Genomic DNA, 20,023 nt, shown 5'->3' on the forward strand with positions numbered 1-20,023 from the left:
CAGGAAGATGTATCTGAGAGATGAACAATCAGGAGACATTCAGCACATCATAAAAAGAAAACCACTGTTGTGGTTAGTAGGGTGAAAGAAAAGAAAACCTGCCTTCAGGCTTTGGACAAAGATTTGGTGTGGCAAAACAGTCAGACCACTGGAAATGAGGCCACGCTGCGAGAGCAGATCTAGGCAGCAATGCTATCCAAGCTTACACAACCTGGGAGCAGACCAACCTTGGTTCCAGGCTGGCGGCCAATTTCCTGGGCAGGTGAGCCATTTAGCCAGTGGGACACTGGGGAAGAGAGCTGCTCCGAAGCCTGTGATATATCCCACCTGGGCTTTGTCCTGTCAAGGTTTGTTCCAGTCTCATAGCCATTTAATTCACTTAGCAACCTCTTCCGTTAGTTTGTCGTGCTCAGACATAGGAACCTTGAAGCTCACCCAAACGCTCTCAGGAGCTGGCTGTACAGGAAGGCTTGTGTTGGAAACATTGGTCCTGCCATGGCGGTCCCTTGCCCTAGCCCTTCTGGGAGCCTGTCCCAATGTGAACTGCAAGTTGAGGTTTGCAGACAAATGGCCTGCCCTGACCAAACTGCGACACTAATGCGAAACAGCACAAGGACACACCTGGGCACTCTTCACAGCGATGACAAAATAGTGTCTTTGGTTAACCCTGGCTTATGGCTATATAAGATACAACATGAAGTAAGGGTATGAGAAGCTACCCAAACCTGCAGATCATAAGAAGAGGAGTAATGTACATGCAGCCGACCATCCCTGACCAGTAGTTACACTAACTAGATAGCAGCATGAAAAATAGTAGAGAAGAGAAACCTTGCATATAACAAAAGCAGGGTACTAGCTTAATTGCTGACTGAGGTAGAAATTACCAAGGCAACCGTATCGTGAGTACCAAATAAGTGTATAAAGTCAGGAAACCTGGGGCCAGCGAGGGAAAAGTAAATACAGGTGGATGGCTTGTCTGGGAGGAGAGAGACTTGGTAAAGAAGCAGAACCTGGGAAGAAAAAAAGAGGACAAAACCAGAATATAAGGTAAAGCAAGTGACATACTCGGGACTGATTGGGGGCTGTTGGTCAGCTCTGTGCTTAATTATGACACTTTGAAGCAGGACAATAAACCTGCTGTTTCCACCCTTCTTGAGTCCAGCTTGCCTTCAGGGTCAGGAGGGACTTGGTGTGCTTTAGGATTAACGAGAGTTGTCTCCCTGCCACTGGCAAGGAAACCCCTGAAGGGTATTACCTAACCACACCGCCCTTCCCTTCCTTGAGAGCCTGACTCTGTCGTTCAAGTCCCCATTTCTCCTGACTGACTCTACAGAGGATCTTAAGAGTAGACATCGGCACCATAAGAGTTCAATGGCTGACGACTAACACAGGGAGCCACGCGACAAATGAGGTACCTGTGCACGTGGCGTGACCTGAAGTCAACCAGGCCACGCACATCTGCCACATTCAGCATACCTCCAGCTCTTCAAAGAACCTGACTCACCGCAGTCCCTTCCTGTAGATGGTTTTGGGGGGGAAAGGAGTAGCTAAAGTGAAGTCTCTGCACAAGTCACAGCCACAAAAGAAAGGACACGTGTCAAATAAAATCCACTCCAAAGACAAGAAATGAAGCTGCAACTCAGGATGAAGGCAGGGAGTTTGTGCTGGCAAAACATCAGCTTTATTAAGGTTAGAGTCTTCAAACTTGTCTTGTTCTGTAATTTTCCGTAGGCTGCATACATCAAGGCATGTTTCAAGATAATCAGACTGTCTGTTTCAAAGAGAAGACTGTTAAAATTGGGTATGTTTTTATCAACAGGGACAGAAAATGTCTAGAAAACATGAGTAGTGGCACAGCTTGTAATGCTTACAAACTTGTCCTGTTTTGTAGCATTCCTCTAGGTCTGTGCATCAAAGCATGCTTAAAAATAGTCTGCTCAGTTATTTTTAAGGTAAGAACACTGATAAGGGTCAAGGGCCAAAAGTTTTCTAGTGCATTATCATGGGGGTACATCTTCAGGCATTTTAACACATTAAGACACTGTCCAGGCACACATGAAGCAAGGCACACACCTAGACAGGCTTGCCCCAGCCTCTAAAAATGCAAGGACTGTCACTGAATTATGGATCCTCAGGTGGGTCTTTGGTGATTTATAATGGAGATTCTCAAGTGTCTAGAAAGGGACCGACTATTTTTTTCTAAAATACTCATGATTTGTCCTGAATCTTACCCAATGATTGGTAGCTGAAAAGACAAATCATAGCCCCCGAGCAGATTTTCAATGGCAGGCAGTACAAAATTTTCTTTTCTCTGATAATAAAACGTGCATGTTCTGGACACACTGTTCTCCTCCACAGGATCATAGAGATTCTCATACACACTCACAGCAGAGAACCTTCAAGATTAACACTTTTGTCTAGGTTAAGTTGGAGATATGTCACACTTCAGGGGAAGGATGAGGTTATCAGCAAGGTTCTAAAATGCTCTAAGTATCAGTTACTCTTGTTCTCAGAAATTTGCTTCATATCAAATCAACTCAAGCCAAAAAGCAAATCTCTCAGTTATTGAGAAAGTTGCTTCTCGGAGCACCTATTTTCCACAACTAGTGGCAAAAAGTATTTTAAAATGAGAGAAACTTTTTAATGCATTTGTTTTCCAAGCTGTGCTGTGGACTAGGCCCAGTTCAGAACACGGCAGGAACAGAAGTGCAGGACATCACATAAGGGTCCACTGTGGTGCTGGAGTTCCCTGTATTAAACTTTTGAGTAATGTAGCCAGAGAGTGCAAGGAGGACACCTTTCACAGCTGCATATCTCTCTTTTTGCAGTATTTTGTCCATCAATTAACGCTACCAGGAAGATTTGGAAAACCTGCTAGAAGGTTTCAACAAACATTTGGCTCATCAGCAACTTGGAAAAACACACATGGGAGGTAAATGCTGGAAGTTAAACCTATTTTAGTTTCTCGGTCAGGATATGGCTTCTGCCCTGTGCCAGAACATTGGTATAACATGTGGCTTACATCTGAAAGGTGTTACAGCAGGCAGCAGAGCAGCAGTAAACATCACTATTCTGGACAATCAATAAAAATGGAGACCTGCTTATCCAGCTAAATACAGGGCAATCCAGAACATCTGTCTTGCTCCTGAACTGGGCATTTATCCTGGACAGGAGATGCTTTCACAGCCTAGCTTCAAATAGCTATGCTCTGAAAAGCAAGCTAAATCCAGGGGGTCATCTTGAAATAATAGTTGGCAGGCCAAAATGACTTAACATTTTAAATGCTTTAAAGGACCATATGGAATAAGTTACACCAGAGTAAAACAAACACTTGTCTCTCACATCCAGTGTTATTGTTAGCAGCTTATTCGACTGTGTGTATTTCTCAGCAGTGACAATGACTCACTAAATAACAGGATAATACCACGGATCACTAGCATGTTGTGGTCTGTGGCCACAGGAAGGGTTTACTTTTACTGTGTACATGTTGGCAGTCTCAACATGCTAGCAGCAAATCCAAATGTTTATTGCCGCATCTAGCGCAGAAGCACAAGATCTCTGCTTGGAGCCTTTCTGTAAGCCAAAAAGGTAACATGGGGCATTTCTAATATCATGCTTGCCAAACTGCAGCAAAAGCAACGAGCTGAGAATTAGATGCTGGGAAAGTAGATGTCACCTTGGTTTTGCTTCCTTGTTCCAGTGTGCGGATATGGCAATTGCTGATGCTGGGAATCAGCATGGGAGGGGGCTGCTTCAAAGAGATGGGCTCCCTATTACCACGCTAAAGCCTAAACCTTGATGCATGGTTGCCACTTGTGGAAACAGGCATCAAAGCAAGCTGCTTTGGAAGGGTGAAGAGGTTGTAGGGCAAGCGGTAAGACTGGTCCATCAAGCCCTAGGCCGCTGCAGAAAGCTTGAGAGTGGTCGGAGCTGCCTCAGGTGGACGAGCACGTCCCCTCAGATGCTTCAGGACTCTTCAGGCTTCTGCCTGAGGCCTGACACGCTGAAGCCCTGCCCAAATCACTGCGGGCCAAGACCCTCCATCACCTCCGCTAAGTTCATGTCCTGTCCCTTGCTTCCTATGCTTGTTGAACATTACAGGTAAAACTCAGCATCTTGGTGAGATCTCCCTGTAGCCTGGGAGACCTAGTCGCCTGGAAGAGTGTTTTCAGGTAGATTGCATCAAAGGATCCCAGCCCTTCTCCCAGTGGCTTGGGGCTGTACAGGTAGCCCCAGATGGCAGCATGCCATTTGTCTCCTTGCACATTGCTGTCCAGGCAGTCTGCAGGGACCCATCTAGCTGACAAAGAGGAGACCACAACCCCATTCTAGCCATGTTGCAACAGAAGGGTGTCCAACACACCTCAAGGTGGAGAAGAAAGCAAAAAAGGAACATTTCATGTGCAGAAGTTTCCAATAGGGACTCAAGGAACCTTGCTGGTGGGATAGAAAAGCAGCAATAGTTTTGCAGGCCACGTTCCTGCACTTTCCATGTTTTGTTATTCTTCCATTTTCACATTTTCCTCTAGTTTTCTGCTTTTGCTTTATAAGAGGGAAAGAAAAGCCAATTTGATGTTCCGATGAAAGGAAGGACAACTCTCTGGAAGAGCAGGAAATGGTGTGTGGTGGTTTCATGCAGGATTAGTCTGCAACCTCCAGGGCACGCCATGGTCTGTGGGATAACCTGGGAAACATCCCAGGGACAAAACTTCTGGTGAAATTCAGCCTGCACAGGATGAGGGGCTTGAAAGCACTGCCAGACTGAGGGTAGAAAAAAGGCTTTACACACTGTTCAATATAGTATATTCCCACAGAGAGTAAAACAAGCCAAGCACTGAATCTCCCAGCCTGGTAGGGGAAAATCTATACCTAAACAGCACTCCTTGGCAGAAGAAGTTCCTGAGCGTTTGTCCTCTTTGGGTATTTACAGACAGGTCATTAGTCATTGTTAAGCTGAGTAGAACCCAGACTAGTCTGGGGCATATGTTTTCCCACTGTACCTTTACCCAAATCCTGACATTTTCCAGAATCCCAGTTCTGTGAGTATCTTCCTTCTACCTAGGCCCAACTTTCTGCATAAGTAAACTGATGTAGAGTTTTCCAGAGTGAAATGTATGCCTCCTCTCCTCTCCTCTCCTCTCCTCTCCTCTCCTCTCCTCTCCTCTCCTCGCCTCTCCTCTCCTCTCCTCGCCTCTCCTCTCTTCACCTCATGTCTCTGGAAAAGGCTCAGCTAGAGATACCACAAACCGAAACCTGCATTTTATGTTAGCAACGTCAGAGTTCAGCATTCCAAGGATTTGGGAAAGATCCTAAAAACAAACATCCCAAACTCAGAAGGAAGTTCAGCATTAAATATAAAAGAAATCCAAATATGTTGAAGTATGGAAATCAAAACAACTTCAGCTTTGCCTTGCAGTGACCCCATGCAATAAGAATACATTTATGATTAGATCACAGTGACGGTTGGAGCCCTAGATAAGAATAAACTGAGTTTTGAAGACCTCCAGATTTACTGCATCATTGCTGTGTTTTTCCCTCATGTGTTGCCAGAATAATGCTGAGTTTCTTAAAGGATCAACTCCAAAATGAATGTCAAGTCATAAATTGCCTGCTTTACCTATAAATTGGCAGAAAACACCACCACTGCTTAAAGCTGTCCTGTTTTTGTCTCTTCCCATAGCAGCACAGATCAGCAGATGGTGGGTCTGAAGAGCGAGGCTCATGGCTGGAGTCTGTCTGAAGCACACTGGAACAGCAGGAGATCTCTGCAGCCATGTCCCTAGCTAGCCTGCTGGCACATCTTGCCAACCGCTTAGGGAAAACAACCTGGCCACCTCTAAAACTGAGCCTTTTAGCTCAGGATCATGCAACTCTGAATTCAGGTTATTTTTTCCTGCATTTATAAAGAGGCTTTCTCCATTTGCTGAATGCCTTGTCTGCAAACCCCAGCACTGGGTTTCCTCCCATGTGAGCACAATTCAGCAATACCATGGTGCAGTTTGCTAGTGAGATGCTGAATACCTGAAAACTTAGTATCGTCCAGAGCTATTTTATAAGAGCTAGACTCCAGCTTGGCATTGAAGGCAGCTTGTATCATGGGACGGAAATTTAGGAGTAGTTCATGTCTGTAAGTGACCAAAAAATGACAGCTGGATTTAGACCAGCTGAGGCTATTGAGGGTTATTTACTCATCTCTCCATGCTGTGCAGTTAGTTATTATACACAATGTTTTTATAAAGAACAAAAAGTTTGTGAGGCTGGATGGCTGAATCTAACACAGTGAAACAAAAATGGCAGCACAGTTTCTCTAAACCACAGGTTATTTTCACCTCCCATCTGAAGTTCTACTCTTATTCAAAAGGATTATGGCCACGTGCACATAAAAGATACTGGACATACTTGTGCTGCTACGCATGAGATTGCAAGCAGTGAGTGCTGCAGTACGTGCTGCAGTATTTACATGTGGTGCTTGCAGCCTGCAAACACAAACTTTTCCTAAAATGCATTCCCTCTAGAAAACTGCCTTTGTGAGTCCTCTGGTGAAACTCTCCCCAGATAGATCATTGTCCCTTACCTTGAAGGAGGAGAGACAAGGATAGGAAGATGATGTTTGGGGAGCAAGAAAACTAAAGAACCAAGTTGCCCATTTTCAGATTTTTTTGAAACATCATATTCTTCAGGCCTCAGTTCCTTGGACAAATCAGATTTGAATTGGCAAATGGATCTGCAGGTTTCTAGGCTGGGAACAGGCAGAGCCATCATATGAAGCCCATTTCTCTAGAAAGTAGGCACTAAAATGTATATGGCCAGAGAAGCGGATCAGTCTGTCAATGTGTCCCCAGAATCTACTCCAAACTTCTGACTTACTAGAGAAAAGACAGAGATAGTGTCCAAACTGCATCCTTCAGGAATCACCACAAAAATATTGAAGTTGTCTGAAGGAGGAGAATATACAGTGGGCTTACTTCAAGCCAGAGTCAGTCCGCAAAATCCTCACTGGGCGACTTCATGGTGTAGTTCTCCCCTGTGTGATTTGTTTTGAGGATGCTCTCTTCTTGGGCACACTATAAACCACAAACACAGCTTTCCCTTCTCACAAGAAAATCTGAATTCAGAGACCAGTTGTGGATGTCTGGTGCAAAGCCTTCTTCAGACCTGATGTCCGAAAACCAAGTGTGTTGGGTTTTTTTGAAAGCCACTAAGATTTAGGAACACAAAGTGCACCTAGAAGTCCTGTGTGCCTTTGGCTCCTTGCATGAGATACACAAGTGCCACCGGGGCGAAGGCAGCTTCACCCTTGTCCACAGCTAGCGAGAATAAGCACTGAGCTCAGCTTTGCCCTTGTTATCAAGTCCTGGGTTTCGTGCTGCCCCGACTCAGCTCGCAGCCTCGCTCTGTCTGATTGTGAGAAAGAGCAGAGCTCCCCCTTCCCCCTCTCCTCCCTGCACTCTGGCAAAGAACGCTGCGTGGGAGGACCTCGTGGCGGATGCTCGGAGACTGCAGCACTCATAATGACTAGTCACTTATAAAAGACATGTTAGTGATACTATCGCTAATGCTTTATATGACTATTTATATTCATGTCTAGGGTCTCCGAATGAGATCCGTCAGCTTTGCACAAGGGACCAAACAAACACTAGCAATACCCATGACTAATCAATAGTAAATATTAATAATAGCTAGTACACTGATAGTAATAATAATAAACATTAGCGATAACACAGCCTGCCTGAAAATGCTTCTGCTAGAGGGAGGGAAGGAGGGGGCGCAAAGGACAGTCTGCCCTGGGGCTGGGAACCCAGTGATGACTCCTGCTACCAGGGCTTTGTCTATTGGGGCACACTGCCTCAGGCCCTGGGCCAAACGGGAAGATCAGATTAAATAGGTCTCAGCTCCATCCTGCTCCATCCTCTTCCCAACCTGCCCAGGACAACAGTTGGGTAATGCCTTGCTCAGGGACCATGTACATCAGCTAGTCTTTGTCTCTGGAGAAAGGGAAGCGCATAGCCTCAAAGAGATGGGAAAAAAAAAAAGGGAAAAATTGGGCAAAAGCTTTTATCTATCAGCAGGCTCACAGCAACCTATAAACCAGAACCACATCCAACAGAAAATAGAAGCAATCTGAGTGTGGAATGCAGAAGTGTTCTTTCATAGCAATAACAGCAAAAAGGTTTATTTGTTAATGACTCAATAGCAATTAAAAAGCTATCTATTGACCCCAATTACATAAAAATTAATTTCTCTGCTAGCATTTCTATGGACAGATGATATGTATTTAAAAGGTACCTGTCAAAAAAAAAAAATCAAAGTTTGCCTAGCACAGACAAATTTCAGCTGCAGCTTAATTCTGAGTATTTTCTTTTCAGCACTTGAGAGGAAACCAGACAAAGAGAAGATTTGTATTTCAGTGAGTATAAAAAAGAGGAATGTGGGAATATCCGTGGGAATGCTAGCTAAATAAGGGGAAATGAGGGGCATACCTATGGGCCCTCTCGACTGCAGACTCTACTATGGAGTTACAAGAAAACATTTCCATTAGGTTCTTCTTATGTAAGGACAAGGGAAAGCATTTTCATTCTTGAATAGGAATGTTTATGACATTTGTGGTCTAGTAATTTCCCTTTACAATCATCCTTCGTATCTCTGGAAATCTCCTACAATTTCAGTCATATTCCTGATATTATTTTCAGTTCTTTCTGTATAATTTCACTTCACCTGCTCTAACGTTTTTTCCAGTCTATTAACCACCTGAAAAATGAGAAAGCTTTACCTAGCGCTTTGCAATGGGAGTATGAATACTGTATTATAACACCTGAAAGCACATGAACTGTTACCCAAATGTCATTCTGTAACATTTAAAGAAAAATATCATGTTTAACTGTACCACTGCAAACCAACAAGATTTTAAGCCAAGACTACAAAAAGCTTGCTTTGTGTTCTTTTTAACAAAACATTTCCATGGAGAAAGCCTTTCTGCCAAAGGTATACTCTGCTTTTTTGACAGTGCCCAGCTCACAGAGCTAACACATTTCAGTGCAAGTTGGAAGGAGAGCTATTACTTCAGTGCTTTGGAAATATTCACAATAGCACACAGCTGTTTTTGCTGGGGTCGACTTTCACAACACTGTAATGGCAGTTAAAACCGTACCAAAAATCCTTGCACAGGATGTAATCAACCTCAAATCTACAGAGAAACATTGAGAAACTGCCTTCAAGTGCCAAGAAAAACAACAGTCGTTTACAACAAGCTCTTCCTAATGTCCAGTCAGCTCAACCCAAATGAGACATGTTTCTCAAAACGAAAGTAGGACAGACCAGAGAAGAAAAAACCCTTGACTATTTTTATGAATTTTTCTAAATAGAAACACAAAAAGACTCAGACACTGGAAACTACCACCGATCCCTCCTGCCCCTCCGTCCGCCGAAGCTCTAACATCAGTCAGTCTGTAAATCCAGTTCATGAGTGATAAAATGCTTGTATTCCAACATTTTTCTCTTGCCTGTTTCAGACACTTGGAAAGTTTCTGTCCCTCCAGCGGCAAAGCTGTTATATGTCATGTTCCTTACTCAGAGAGCTTAACTGCTATCCAGCTATTGGAGTCATCCCATAGCCCCAGATTTACGGCTTTTCTCAGGATGTCAGTCTAACCGAATACCTAGGTGTTCTCAAGAAATGCTTGAATTGCTTTTCACTTACCCCAGCCGAGTCTCAGCAGTTGTGGGTAAAGCAGAATGGAAAAAAGCCCTCATATGATAGTGTCTCTAAATTTACCAGAAAGAAAGGAGCTGGGGTGCTTGTCCTTTAAGTGTCTCTAAAGATGGTTTGCATAGCTGGATCTCAGCTTATCTATGCTTTTCTGCTTTTGCTTCCATACATGGATCTGTTCCCAACAGTAACTTCAAGCTGTCGAAAAGAAGCTATCTGGCAGCTTTCAGCTTCATCTGACACATAAATGAGTGAAAATAAATAAATAATGATCTTTTCTGCTGTCTCCCTTTTTTTTTGATTTGCACCTCAGAATACCTTTTCTTTTTTTCCTTCTCCGCAGAGTAACATTTGCTATTTTTTGCAAAGTAATTCCTAGGTGAGGGCAAACAGAAATAACCAAGGCAGATTTCTCTTCCCCGTTTCCTGCAGGTTCACATAATTTTATTCTTAGAAATACCTTTTTTTTTTTTTCTTTCCTTTGCTTTGCTTATAGGTCAGGGTTTTGCATGTTTGCTACTTGGAAGCATGTCAAGGCAATATACATCATGTCTGTAGCGAGGGAAGGTTAAGAGTCAAATTTTTGGAGAGAGGGAGATTATAGAAGACCCACGTGACTGCTCCCAGATTAGCAGCAGTAGCAGGAGTAAGCATTCCTCTGATATTACAGTAGCCACCGTGGGACATGCCTGAAACACTGAAGAGTGGAAGCTGCAGTTTAGAAGCTCCTTGCAGATGTATTTATGAATAAATCACTCCTTGTTCTCCTTCCTACCTTCCATACTTCCTTGGTTTCAGTTTCAGAAAGGGCGGATAAAGAACAAAAAAGTGCACAGGGAGCCCTGTGTCACAGGTCAGGAAAGTAGTCATATAATTAACCTTAACTCTGCCCTTTGTTCTCTCTGCTGTGCAAATGGGAATGTTAAGGTCTCCAGTGAAAGGGCAAGACTAAGTATATGTCATTATTATTGTATGTTATAGTGGCAACTGGGAGTAAAGAAGATATTAGGGACCTAATCGATTGCTTCAGACTGGGCTCCCTGGATGAAAGAAAATGGGTGAAAGACATATTCAGGCACTTAGATATCTAAGGCTGAATGTAGGTGTCCATACTCAGGCTACTTGCATTGAAAATGTCATCATCAAACTTGGTGGTTTGGATTTATTGCAGGAGAAGGAAATTCCTTGTATATTCCCACACACGAATGACCTTGACTGTTTGAGATTTTTCCTAAACATCTGTTGAACACTTGGCAGAATAAAAGTTTTTGTAAGGGCTCACCAGCTCCACCTCTACAATTAATGATAAACTACATTATTTCATTATTATGTTACAAATTGCCCAATTAGAGATACTGCTTCAAATGGCATATTTGACTCCAGCTGTTTGGTGTCTCAGAAATGGGAGGGGATGTGTGTGTCTGTGTCTGTGTGTGTAGATGGGGATCCTGGGAGGTCTCCAGCATCTACCTGGCATCCAGAGCAAAGACAGCTGCCCTGGGAGCACACCCCTGCATCCCAGAGCAAGCAGAAGGCCCATGGAAGCATGAAACAGGCACCAAAAGGAATCACTTGCAAGAGATGAGTAAGTGTTGAAGGGGACCCTCCAGTTTCTAGCAGGCCAGCCAAATGATCGGTGCCTGTCATTTGGGGTGGTGGGAAGTAATGCGAGGAGAAAAATCCCTTCTGGAAAGCTGTCCTGGGGTTTCTCCAGCCTTTCCAGAGCAGAAGCCAAGCTCATCCTAGGAGGGTACTTGAAGGGGAATATATGCCGCTGTTGCCTGTCAGTCTCTATACTGATATATGCTGCATATCTCAGGTCTATGCTCTAGTACGTGTAAGAACATGATTCAGCAAAGCAATTAAATTCCTGCTTAATTTTAAATATTGAATAATACTTTTGACTTCATTGGGGTTATTCACGTGATTTTATTTCTATGCTTTACTAGGTTGTCCAGATATGGACATGAAGCTGCCACAAAGCAGCATAAAAAACAAAACAAGATTTGGCACTAACGTGTGAGTGTATTTGTATTTCACAGGTCTCTTGGCTTCCATGTATTGCTCCTAAAAGTCTTAGGGTCTTGCTAAGGAAAGCAAGACTGTTGCTTCCATTCACTGCAAGTGTCCTCCTTTTCATGAAGGAAGTGTTGAAAACCACCGCAAACCACAGGTGTGCCTAACCAAAGAAAACCATACGCGGCTTTGCAAATAACACGATAATGCTGCAGTCACAGTTTTGGTAGCCACAAGGCCAAGGGGGTAGGCTGTTTTCTGGCTTTGATCTGCCCTTCTGCACAGCCGCCGTCTGTCACCCTCCGGATGGGTGACACCACCCTCTTTGAACTCTGCTCCCTGCATGGAGTGGCCAAAGAGCTTCTCATATTTTCCATCGAGAGCTTTTCCATTCATCCCTGCTGGGAGAGGTGAAGTTTGTATCCGGGCACGTGGGTGATAAGGGGAAAGGCATTTTCCTAAAGCAAAAGAAAAAATAGGCAGCGGCGTTGCCAAGCACCGAGTGGGCCGCAGGGAGACGGAAATAAAACACCACTGACCTTCGTGCCCGCTGACTCGTCTCCTCCTCCCCAAAACACGCAGGACGGAGGGACAAAGCCCATCTTCGGTGGCGAGACGCGCGGAGGACGCGAGCGGCTCTGCTCGGCCTGGCACCACAGAGGTTTGCAGAAGTGCTGGCGAGCGCAGGCCCGGGACCAGGGCTGGTGCCTGCACCAGACAAGGGTGGTTGGGCTTCATCTGCCGAGGCCCGGCCCCCCCCCCGGGGATCCCCCCGTCCGCCCTGGCCTCCTCCCAGGGCTGCACACCCTCCTGGGGAAAATCCTCTGAGCCTTTCCCTCAGGAGCTGGGCCCGCAGCCCCGGGATTGCGTTGCAGGAGGTCGTGGCCCTGTGTGCCACCCTCCGCCTGTCGCGGCCGACGCCGTGGCCTCGACACAAAACGGGCCCTTGGTCTCCAGAGCCGCTAGTGCTCTTTCCCGTGCCGCGTGCTGCACTTCCAAGCCACCAAAGAGGTGCTGAAGCGTCTTTTATGAATATCAATGTGGATTTCGCAAGAGTGATTTAAATATAGCTGCCTGCTTTCCTGGGAGACCCTGTAGCTGTATTCTCACTGCAGCAAAAGCTGCACCATATGCCCAGCGTTCGCAGCCGTTTCCCAAAGACCGCCAGGGACTCGTTATTCTGCATTTGGCTTGTGCAGGGTTCCAAAATAAAGGCTTGCTGGGGAGAAAGGGTGGAGGGGCAGACTGCAGCTGACGTCTTCAACACGTTCAGATGTGCTGCTCAGGTGCATTTATGTAGCGTTACGTGCTACGAAAGCTGGACGCAGCTCTGAGCAACCTGATCTAACGTGGAAGTCAGCCCAGCTTTGAGCAGGGGCTGGACCTCCAGAGGTCCCTTACAACCTAAATTATCCTGTGATTCAGTGAGAAACTCGGGTTAGGATATAGTCATATGGCAGAGGAATAGCAAGGAAATCTGAACTCCTAGAGCACCTGGGTCATTTTCTGTCTGCCTGTTGTTTTTTGTGACTATCTTACAAACTCTCTGAGCGTGGTCCATCTCTCATTCCACATACACAGCTTGTCTCCAATGTTGCTTGAACTTTACTGCACTGCAAGTGAAAATCCCCTATTTCCCCCCTTTTTTAAAGCAAAGTGATTAAAATGCAGTTGGGCCTGTGCCCAGGTAAAGCACAAGAAAGTCAGGTAGCCATTCTTTACTTCTGTTAGGTATGTAAAGCTTTGCAAGTGAATAAGACTTTTTCTGTTTAGGGTAAGCAAATACATCTTAAACCTGGGGAGTGTCCAATTCTTAGTGATTATTAAGTGATTGTTTATTTCACCAAGGTATAAATTGCTGTGCCTTCAGGACAAAGCTAATAGAAAAAATGCTAATTAGTGCTGGTCAGAAACTTTCCAGTGGAAAATTTTTCTGTCAGAAACTCTCCTGATTAGTCAAAGTTGAAATGTTCCAGGAGAACGTGTTGATTTTGCTGAATCTCCAATACCACACGGTAGGCTGAGGTGGGTTGGGGTGGGAGTAAGGAAAGAGGGAATCCATCAAACCCCTCTTTCAGGTCCCCTGCCAATTTATCTGCCTGGCTGCAAGCAGTTTGGGGCAATCTGCCATGCAGACAACATGCTGGTGGACAAGTCCTGAAAATTCCTAGTTCCTGGATGGGAGCAGTAAATACAGAAGTCAGGGAGCCTGCCACATCTCCCTAGCTCCCTTTCACTGGACACCAGGCTGGGAACGTGCATGCAAAATGGCATATCAACATTTCCAAAAGAGATACTTCAGTCAGCTAAGTCAGACCTTCTCCTTTGCTTCCAAAAGAAAAGACTTAAATCTTGTTCTGGGATTTCTGCTGGAAGCGAAGGAGGATCTGGTCTGATACTAGCTGTGTTCATTTGGACTCAAGTTTCTACAGGTGTAGCTTCTCCATCCCTGACATGTAAAATCCGTATGCAGTGCTTTTTTTCATCTCACGCTTTCCTGCCTTCTGACAGAGCCACCTCTGAGGCTGAAGAGATGAGGATTGCAGCATCCTGGTCCCTGTGATATTCCTAAATTCAGAAACAGCCACACGGGCTCCAATTTACGTGTAACTTGAGACACTTGAGGGCTCTATGGCCAGACTGGGACTGAGAAGCCCACAAGCACTGGGCTTCTGTGGCGGTGATTGGAGGAGTCTGCTGATATCAGCTCACCTTGGACCTGCACTGCAGGACTTGGAGACCACTTAGATGGTGCATGCATCATTGTATGTTTGGTCCTGGCTCTGCTTGTGCCTGCTAACTCCTTTGCTTCGCTCCTGCTGAAACTGTCCTAGCTCTTTGGACTGCCACATTTCCCTCCTGCAAAGAACAGCTCTGAAGCTGTGCATACATGGGGGCGGTGGACGTGACCCTTCCCTTAGCTAGTGTAACCTCTTCAGATCCTGGGGCTGGCAGAACATGGCTCTAATGCTTATTAGAATACTGCAGTAACCAGGACTAAGGATACCCTGAATTGCCAAGCATTAATATTTGATGCATTTCAATATTTAAAGAGCTTGATAAGATAATTTAAGAAACACTGTCACTTTTTAAATTATTTGTAGACAATTTATAATGGAGCAAATCCACTTGGAATGAACAATATTTTGGCTAGGATAGACGTATGGCTCAGACAGCTGCCGACATTTATTTAAAACATCAGAGAGATGACAATTTTGAAATTCTCTGCTAGAAACCTCAGGTCTCAACAGGCCAGATTCCCAGCCAGTAGATGCAAGCAGAGGATGCAGGCGGTGTCTTAACACTGGTTGCAATTTTGTTGAGGGAAAGTTTTGCCTTTGGAAATAAAGTAAAAGAGACAGAGGGTTTCCCTGAAAGTTTTGTTTTCAGTGAAAATACTTGGGTTGTCATCTAAAACTTGAAAACCACAGCTGGAAAAAAAAGGAACTGCTGGCTGCCAAGAAAGAAAAAATAACCCTCCTGCCTTTTTTTCTTGATTTATTTGTTTTCCTGGAAACATCCTGGTGTGAGTGGCTACAGCAGTTTACACCTGATCAGGATCAGGCCCAATACTGATAGCACTGTCACTTGCTTGATAAAAGCCATATGAGTCTGCACAGAGTTCATTGTGGCAGTCACATCTCTCATACATATCACATAGCTGCTGTGTGCCTGAAGCAGAGGGCAGGGAGTCGATGGCACAATTCATGCAACGTTAAAATGAGCTGCTTTATGTAACACAATATGCTTCAAATGCACCCAACGCACCATGGAAACTATGCGAGGGAAGCCAAGAAACCTCTGTACAATAGCACAAACAGAGACAAACAGTCTGTAAAGGACAGCACACTTGGTTACCAGTGAGGCAACATTCTGCATCAAACATCCCCTTTGCTTCTGATTTTCCCATCCTGGTCATCAAGGGGGATCTCCAAACATGCCATCAAAACATGAGCTTGGGAGGAAAAATTCATACCTGCAGCGGATGCTGGAAAACAGGAGGTGTTGGTTTACAGTGCATGGGAATTTTCTCCAGCCGCGCCTCGGTGGTCCAGAGAGAATCACCACACTTTCTTTTCTTCCCTAACCACCACTGGGGTCTAAGCCACTTCTTCACCTCCTTCCTCTCTGATGCTCCTGCCTGCCTTCCAAACACCACCCTGTTCTCTCAAATTGTATGAATCTGTGTAATTAAAAAAAAAAAAAAAAATCATTCCCAACCTGCACTTGATGTGAAAGTGGAAAGTTCTCTTTTGCGTGGCTTTTCCTGCTGCATTGCTAGCTTAGGCCACCTCACTGCCTTTGCCTACAAACCATGCCTTGCTTACAGCCTCAGGTCTTTGCCAATCCAGTTGCTTTATACAGCCAGCACAGAAGGGCAGTGCAGGGAGAGGATTACTCTTTAGTGGTGCTGATTATTACCTCTGAAAATCAACCCATTGCTCCACAGATGCCTGGGCCAGGTGCATTAGCAACTGGAAGCTTGGTTTACAAGCAGAAACTGGGTGTCTCATTCGGCCTTTCTCTGTTCTGGTTCCTTCCTGTGCAAAAAAGAAATGATAAGGCTTTGTTTCCACTGTTGTGTCTCTTTGGATTTAGGGGGCAAGTTCTGTCTGTTACTGGAGGTACAGAGGGACTTCTTAGAACAGAAAGGTCTTATTCTGCTGGGTTCCTAGGTACGGCTATAATGCAGTTAGGAAAAGCAATTCTTTTTTTCACCAGTGAAGCAGGTGGCATATGCAACAACTGCTATGGCAAAAACCCTCATCTGTCCCAGAAAACACGAGCAAACGTGACAGAAGTGTAGCAATGCAACAGTTGAAGGTTTCAAAATGTTCACAATCTTATGCTGGATGAAGGGAAGAGAGAGGCAGAAAGAATGGAGTTGCACACTTACAATCATGGCAAACCACCTAGGAGCAGGCACCCAAGGGCAGGTTTTGTTTAGTCATGACTGAATGTCACTAGCACAGCTCTGCCAGTCATTCTGCAGCCAGAGGGGAGCCAGGAGCCCTGAAGGTTGAATATTGTGAATTTCAAAAATTTCTCTGCTCTACACTTTGCTTATGGCCTGATACTCATTTGTCCTGAATAGACAGGAGACCCCATCTTTTGGTTTCTTTCCCTGCCATGAAACCATGACCAGATCCACGCAGGCCAGTGGAGCTGCCAGGATAAAAGTGGTGCTTTAGCTGCAGAAATCTTGGTCACAGAATTTAACCTGAAGGTGTCCGTCATTCTGGGAATCCCAGAGGTCTTTTTTAGCCTTCTGGGATTAGGAAGGAGTTTTCCATCCTGTGGGAGGAGGTGTGTGGCTCAGGGGCTCCCTTGCTTCTGCAGTCATGTTGGGGTGATGGGATTTTGACAACTTTTCTCCGGAGTGTTTTCGTTTCTGTTCATCAGCTTGTTGGTGTGATAACATTAATCAGCACTTCTGTGGAAACAGTGCTTTTGGAGACGAACATTGTAATCAGGATGAAGAGACACTGATGAGTATTGCTAAAATTAAAGAGTCTAAATTCAGCAAAATTGCTTTCGCTGGGAAAATGTATTTTGATGCATAGCCGCCATTATCCACTAGCTCCATGCTAGCTTGACAAAGCCAGGCATGCTCGCAGTCAGAGGGGGTGGCACCTCGGTGGGAGCCCCAGCAAAGCTGTTCCTCACACGTTACGTTTTCCCAGTGGTACCTTCCTCAGTGTGTCAGTGGTCTCCCTCTTATGCTGTCATGTCACCAGACACTTGCAGCAAGTAGCTTTGGCTCCCAGCGGGAAGACAGTCCAGAAACAGAAAACCCAGCCCATGCTTGTGCTGGAGGAACTGGCAGCTGCCCACTGCTTGCTGCAGTGACCCTCATTCCAGACCATTCCAGACCATGCTGCCTGTTGAAGAGATTTGGGGTTTCTCCCTGGTGTTGTCAACCTCATATGGTCCATAGATGTACTCTGTGACAGTATCTCTCCTGCAGGGTAGGGAGAGAAGTCTTGGGGTGACACCTGAATGCCCTTGAGACAAGAGATGCCATTGACCTTGCTCTCTGATCTCTTACCACCACCAGAGATGCATGCTATTAACTCCTTAGTGGAGGAAAGGCTTTTCCTAAGGCAGCCTGAGCCCTTCTTCCATCTCTGACAGCCCCTCAGACACTGCCTGCCCCTCTCTGTTCATGGTGCCCAGTGCTTCTCAGCTCTTTGTAGGCACGAGTGTCTTGCTATAGAAAAGCAGCCATGTTGGGCATGCCACATGGTCCTGCTCCTCATCCCCTTGAACTCTCTGGCCTGCTCACTGCTCTGCTGACCCTTCACCACACATTCCAGCAGTCTCATGCCCCACTCCATTCAGGGATGGGTAGTGGGTGACACCCTCCCAGCTTTGTTCATCTACCTTTTACCTCAGTCAAAAAAATGTCCCAATTTGGCATGCTTGTGACTTGCAGCATGTGACTGAGTGCAATGAGACCATGCATGTGTTTGAAAAGGGCAAAACTGATAGCCCCTATTAATGCTTTCCTTTTCGAGGCTGCAAACATCTCACAGTGGATGGAGTTGTCTCTTTTCCCTCTGGCAGCTCTGCGCTTCAGACTCTGATCTCTCCTGGATGTGTGTAAGCCTTGCTGGAGGCAGCCGCTACAGCTATTGGGGCTGGAAAAGGGCAGTTCTTTGCACCCGCCTGTTGCAATAGTACAAACTGGAGTAGCTAAATACTCAAATCCAGAGAGTGATGAAAGTGTATAACATCTGTGTTAGTGTGACTAGAATCAGGTAATTTGTGCATGCACGTGACCAAATATTAAAGGAAGGTATCTATTTGTCCATAAACCTGTCAAGGGTGAAGCATTTCAGAAGTATTTCATGGCCTATAAAACAGAAATACAAAGCCTAAAAGTATCACTTCCCACTGAAAAGCATGAAATGGCTCTCGCTGCAAATGCTGGGGCCACAAAGCTGCAAGTGCACAGCTCTGGGGCATCCCAAGCCTCTGCTTTCCTACCCCTACTCAGGAGAAGTGAGAGTTGCTTCAGCCTCCATGAGTGGGTTCCTGCTTTACCACCTCTCTGCAAAGAGTGAGGAAAGCAGAGGAGAAAGCAGAATTTCTTACTGCTGGGTATTGCTGCTTATACTTCACACATATTGCCACTTAATATTGTTAATACAGTTCATACAACTCAGGACAGATTTAATATGCAATCAATATAATTACTAGGTAATTGTTAATAATTTCCTGCATGTTCTCAGGGGTCTGAAAGCAAGCCCCAGCCTGACAGAGCAGCAGTCCTACACAGCACGTTCCATCAATGGCTACATTTCCTATTTTTTTTTTCCCTTCCTCAAGACTATCTGCCCAAAATGTTTGCTTCACTCTCAGTTGGAGGGCAGAAAGGGGAAGAAGGGGGCTGATTTTGCCTGCTGCTTCCTTTTGTACTGTCAGAAACTTACCCCAGCCATTTCTTTTTTTGTGAGTTGATTAAATGGTGGCCTCTGGGCCCTCAGAAGTGAAAGACCTGCTTCGCGCTGGGTGAAGAAGTGGCTCCCCACACCTGCCATGAACCATGCATTTGTGGGTGGGAAGATATTGTTCAAGAGAGGACATTTCAGGAGCATCTCAGGCATCAGAGACAACTCTCATCTTCCCACTACTGCTAATCAGTAATGATACTCAGAAGACCCTCACCATGTGAGGCTCAGCACTGGCCTTCACCATATCAGCACTGGCCCCAACATCCCCACTCTTTTCTTGAGGCATAAAAAAGGGGATGATGTCAGCAGCCAGAGGAAAATAAGAAGATATGCTAGGAAATCTTTTTTGCTCATGGGAGTGATCAAACGTGGGCGTGGAAGCCCAGGAAGGCTGTTGGATCTCCATGCTTGGAGCCACTCAAGCCTCAGCTGGACATGGTCCTGAGGAACCTCATCCAAACCTGACCACAGTCCCTTCCCACCTCAATTATTTTGTGATACTCTGTATTTCCAAGATCCAAAGATTTGATAGAGAAAGTTTTCTGGAACTGATGACTGTCGCTTACCCACCAGCAGGCCTAGGGCAGAGGCAGAGAGCCCAGCGTTTCTTTCATGGGAGTGGGCTAGCTCCAGATTTACCCCCCTGACAGATACCCTAATCTTTGCACTGTGTTTTGTCTTCTGCTAGTTTAATATTCAGGACTGGAAGGCAGTGGAGACAGAGATTGATCACTTGATACTTTAGCAGTGATTATTATGAATTCATTCATTTAAACTAATTTGGAACTTATTTTTCTTGCTTTTGAAGGCTGCCTTTGGATTTTTTAATAACATTACTTCTAGT

General features: G+C 45.3%; 1 protein-coding gene across 1 annotated transcript in view; it reads right to left on the reverse strand.

Moving 5' to 3' along the window:
• SLC8A1 (solute carrier family 8 member A1) overlaps nucleotides 1-9,780 on the reverse strand; it is a 144,772-nt gene extending 134,992 nt beyond the window's left edge. Inside the window, exon 1 of the mRNA XM_030041947.2 lies at nucleotides 9,698-9,780. Coding sequence (XP_029897807.1) covers nucleotides 9,698-9,750 — 53 coding nt within the window. The 5' untranslated portion in view covers nucleotides 9,751-9,780. The remainder of the gene's footprint in view (nucleotides 1-9,697) is intronic.
• Between the last annotated feature and the right edge of the window lie 10,243 nt (nucleotides 9,781-20,023).

The sequence above is a fragment of the Aquila chrysaetos genome, chromosome 2 (genome assembly GCF_900496995.4).
Source record: "Aquila chrysaetos chrysaetos chromosome 2, bAquChr1.4, whole genome shotgun sequence".
NCBI classification, from domain to species: Eukaryota; Metazoa; Chordata; class Aves; order Accipitriformes; family Accipitridae; genus Aquila; species Aquila chrysaetos.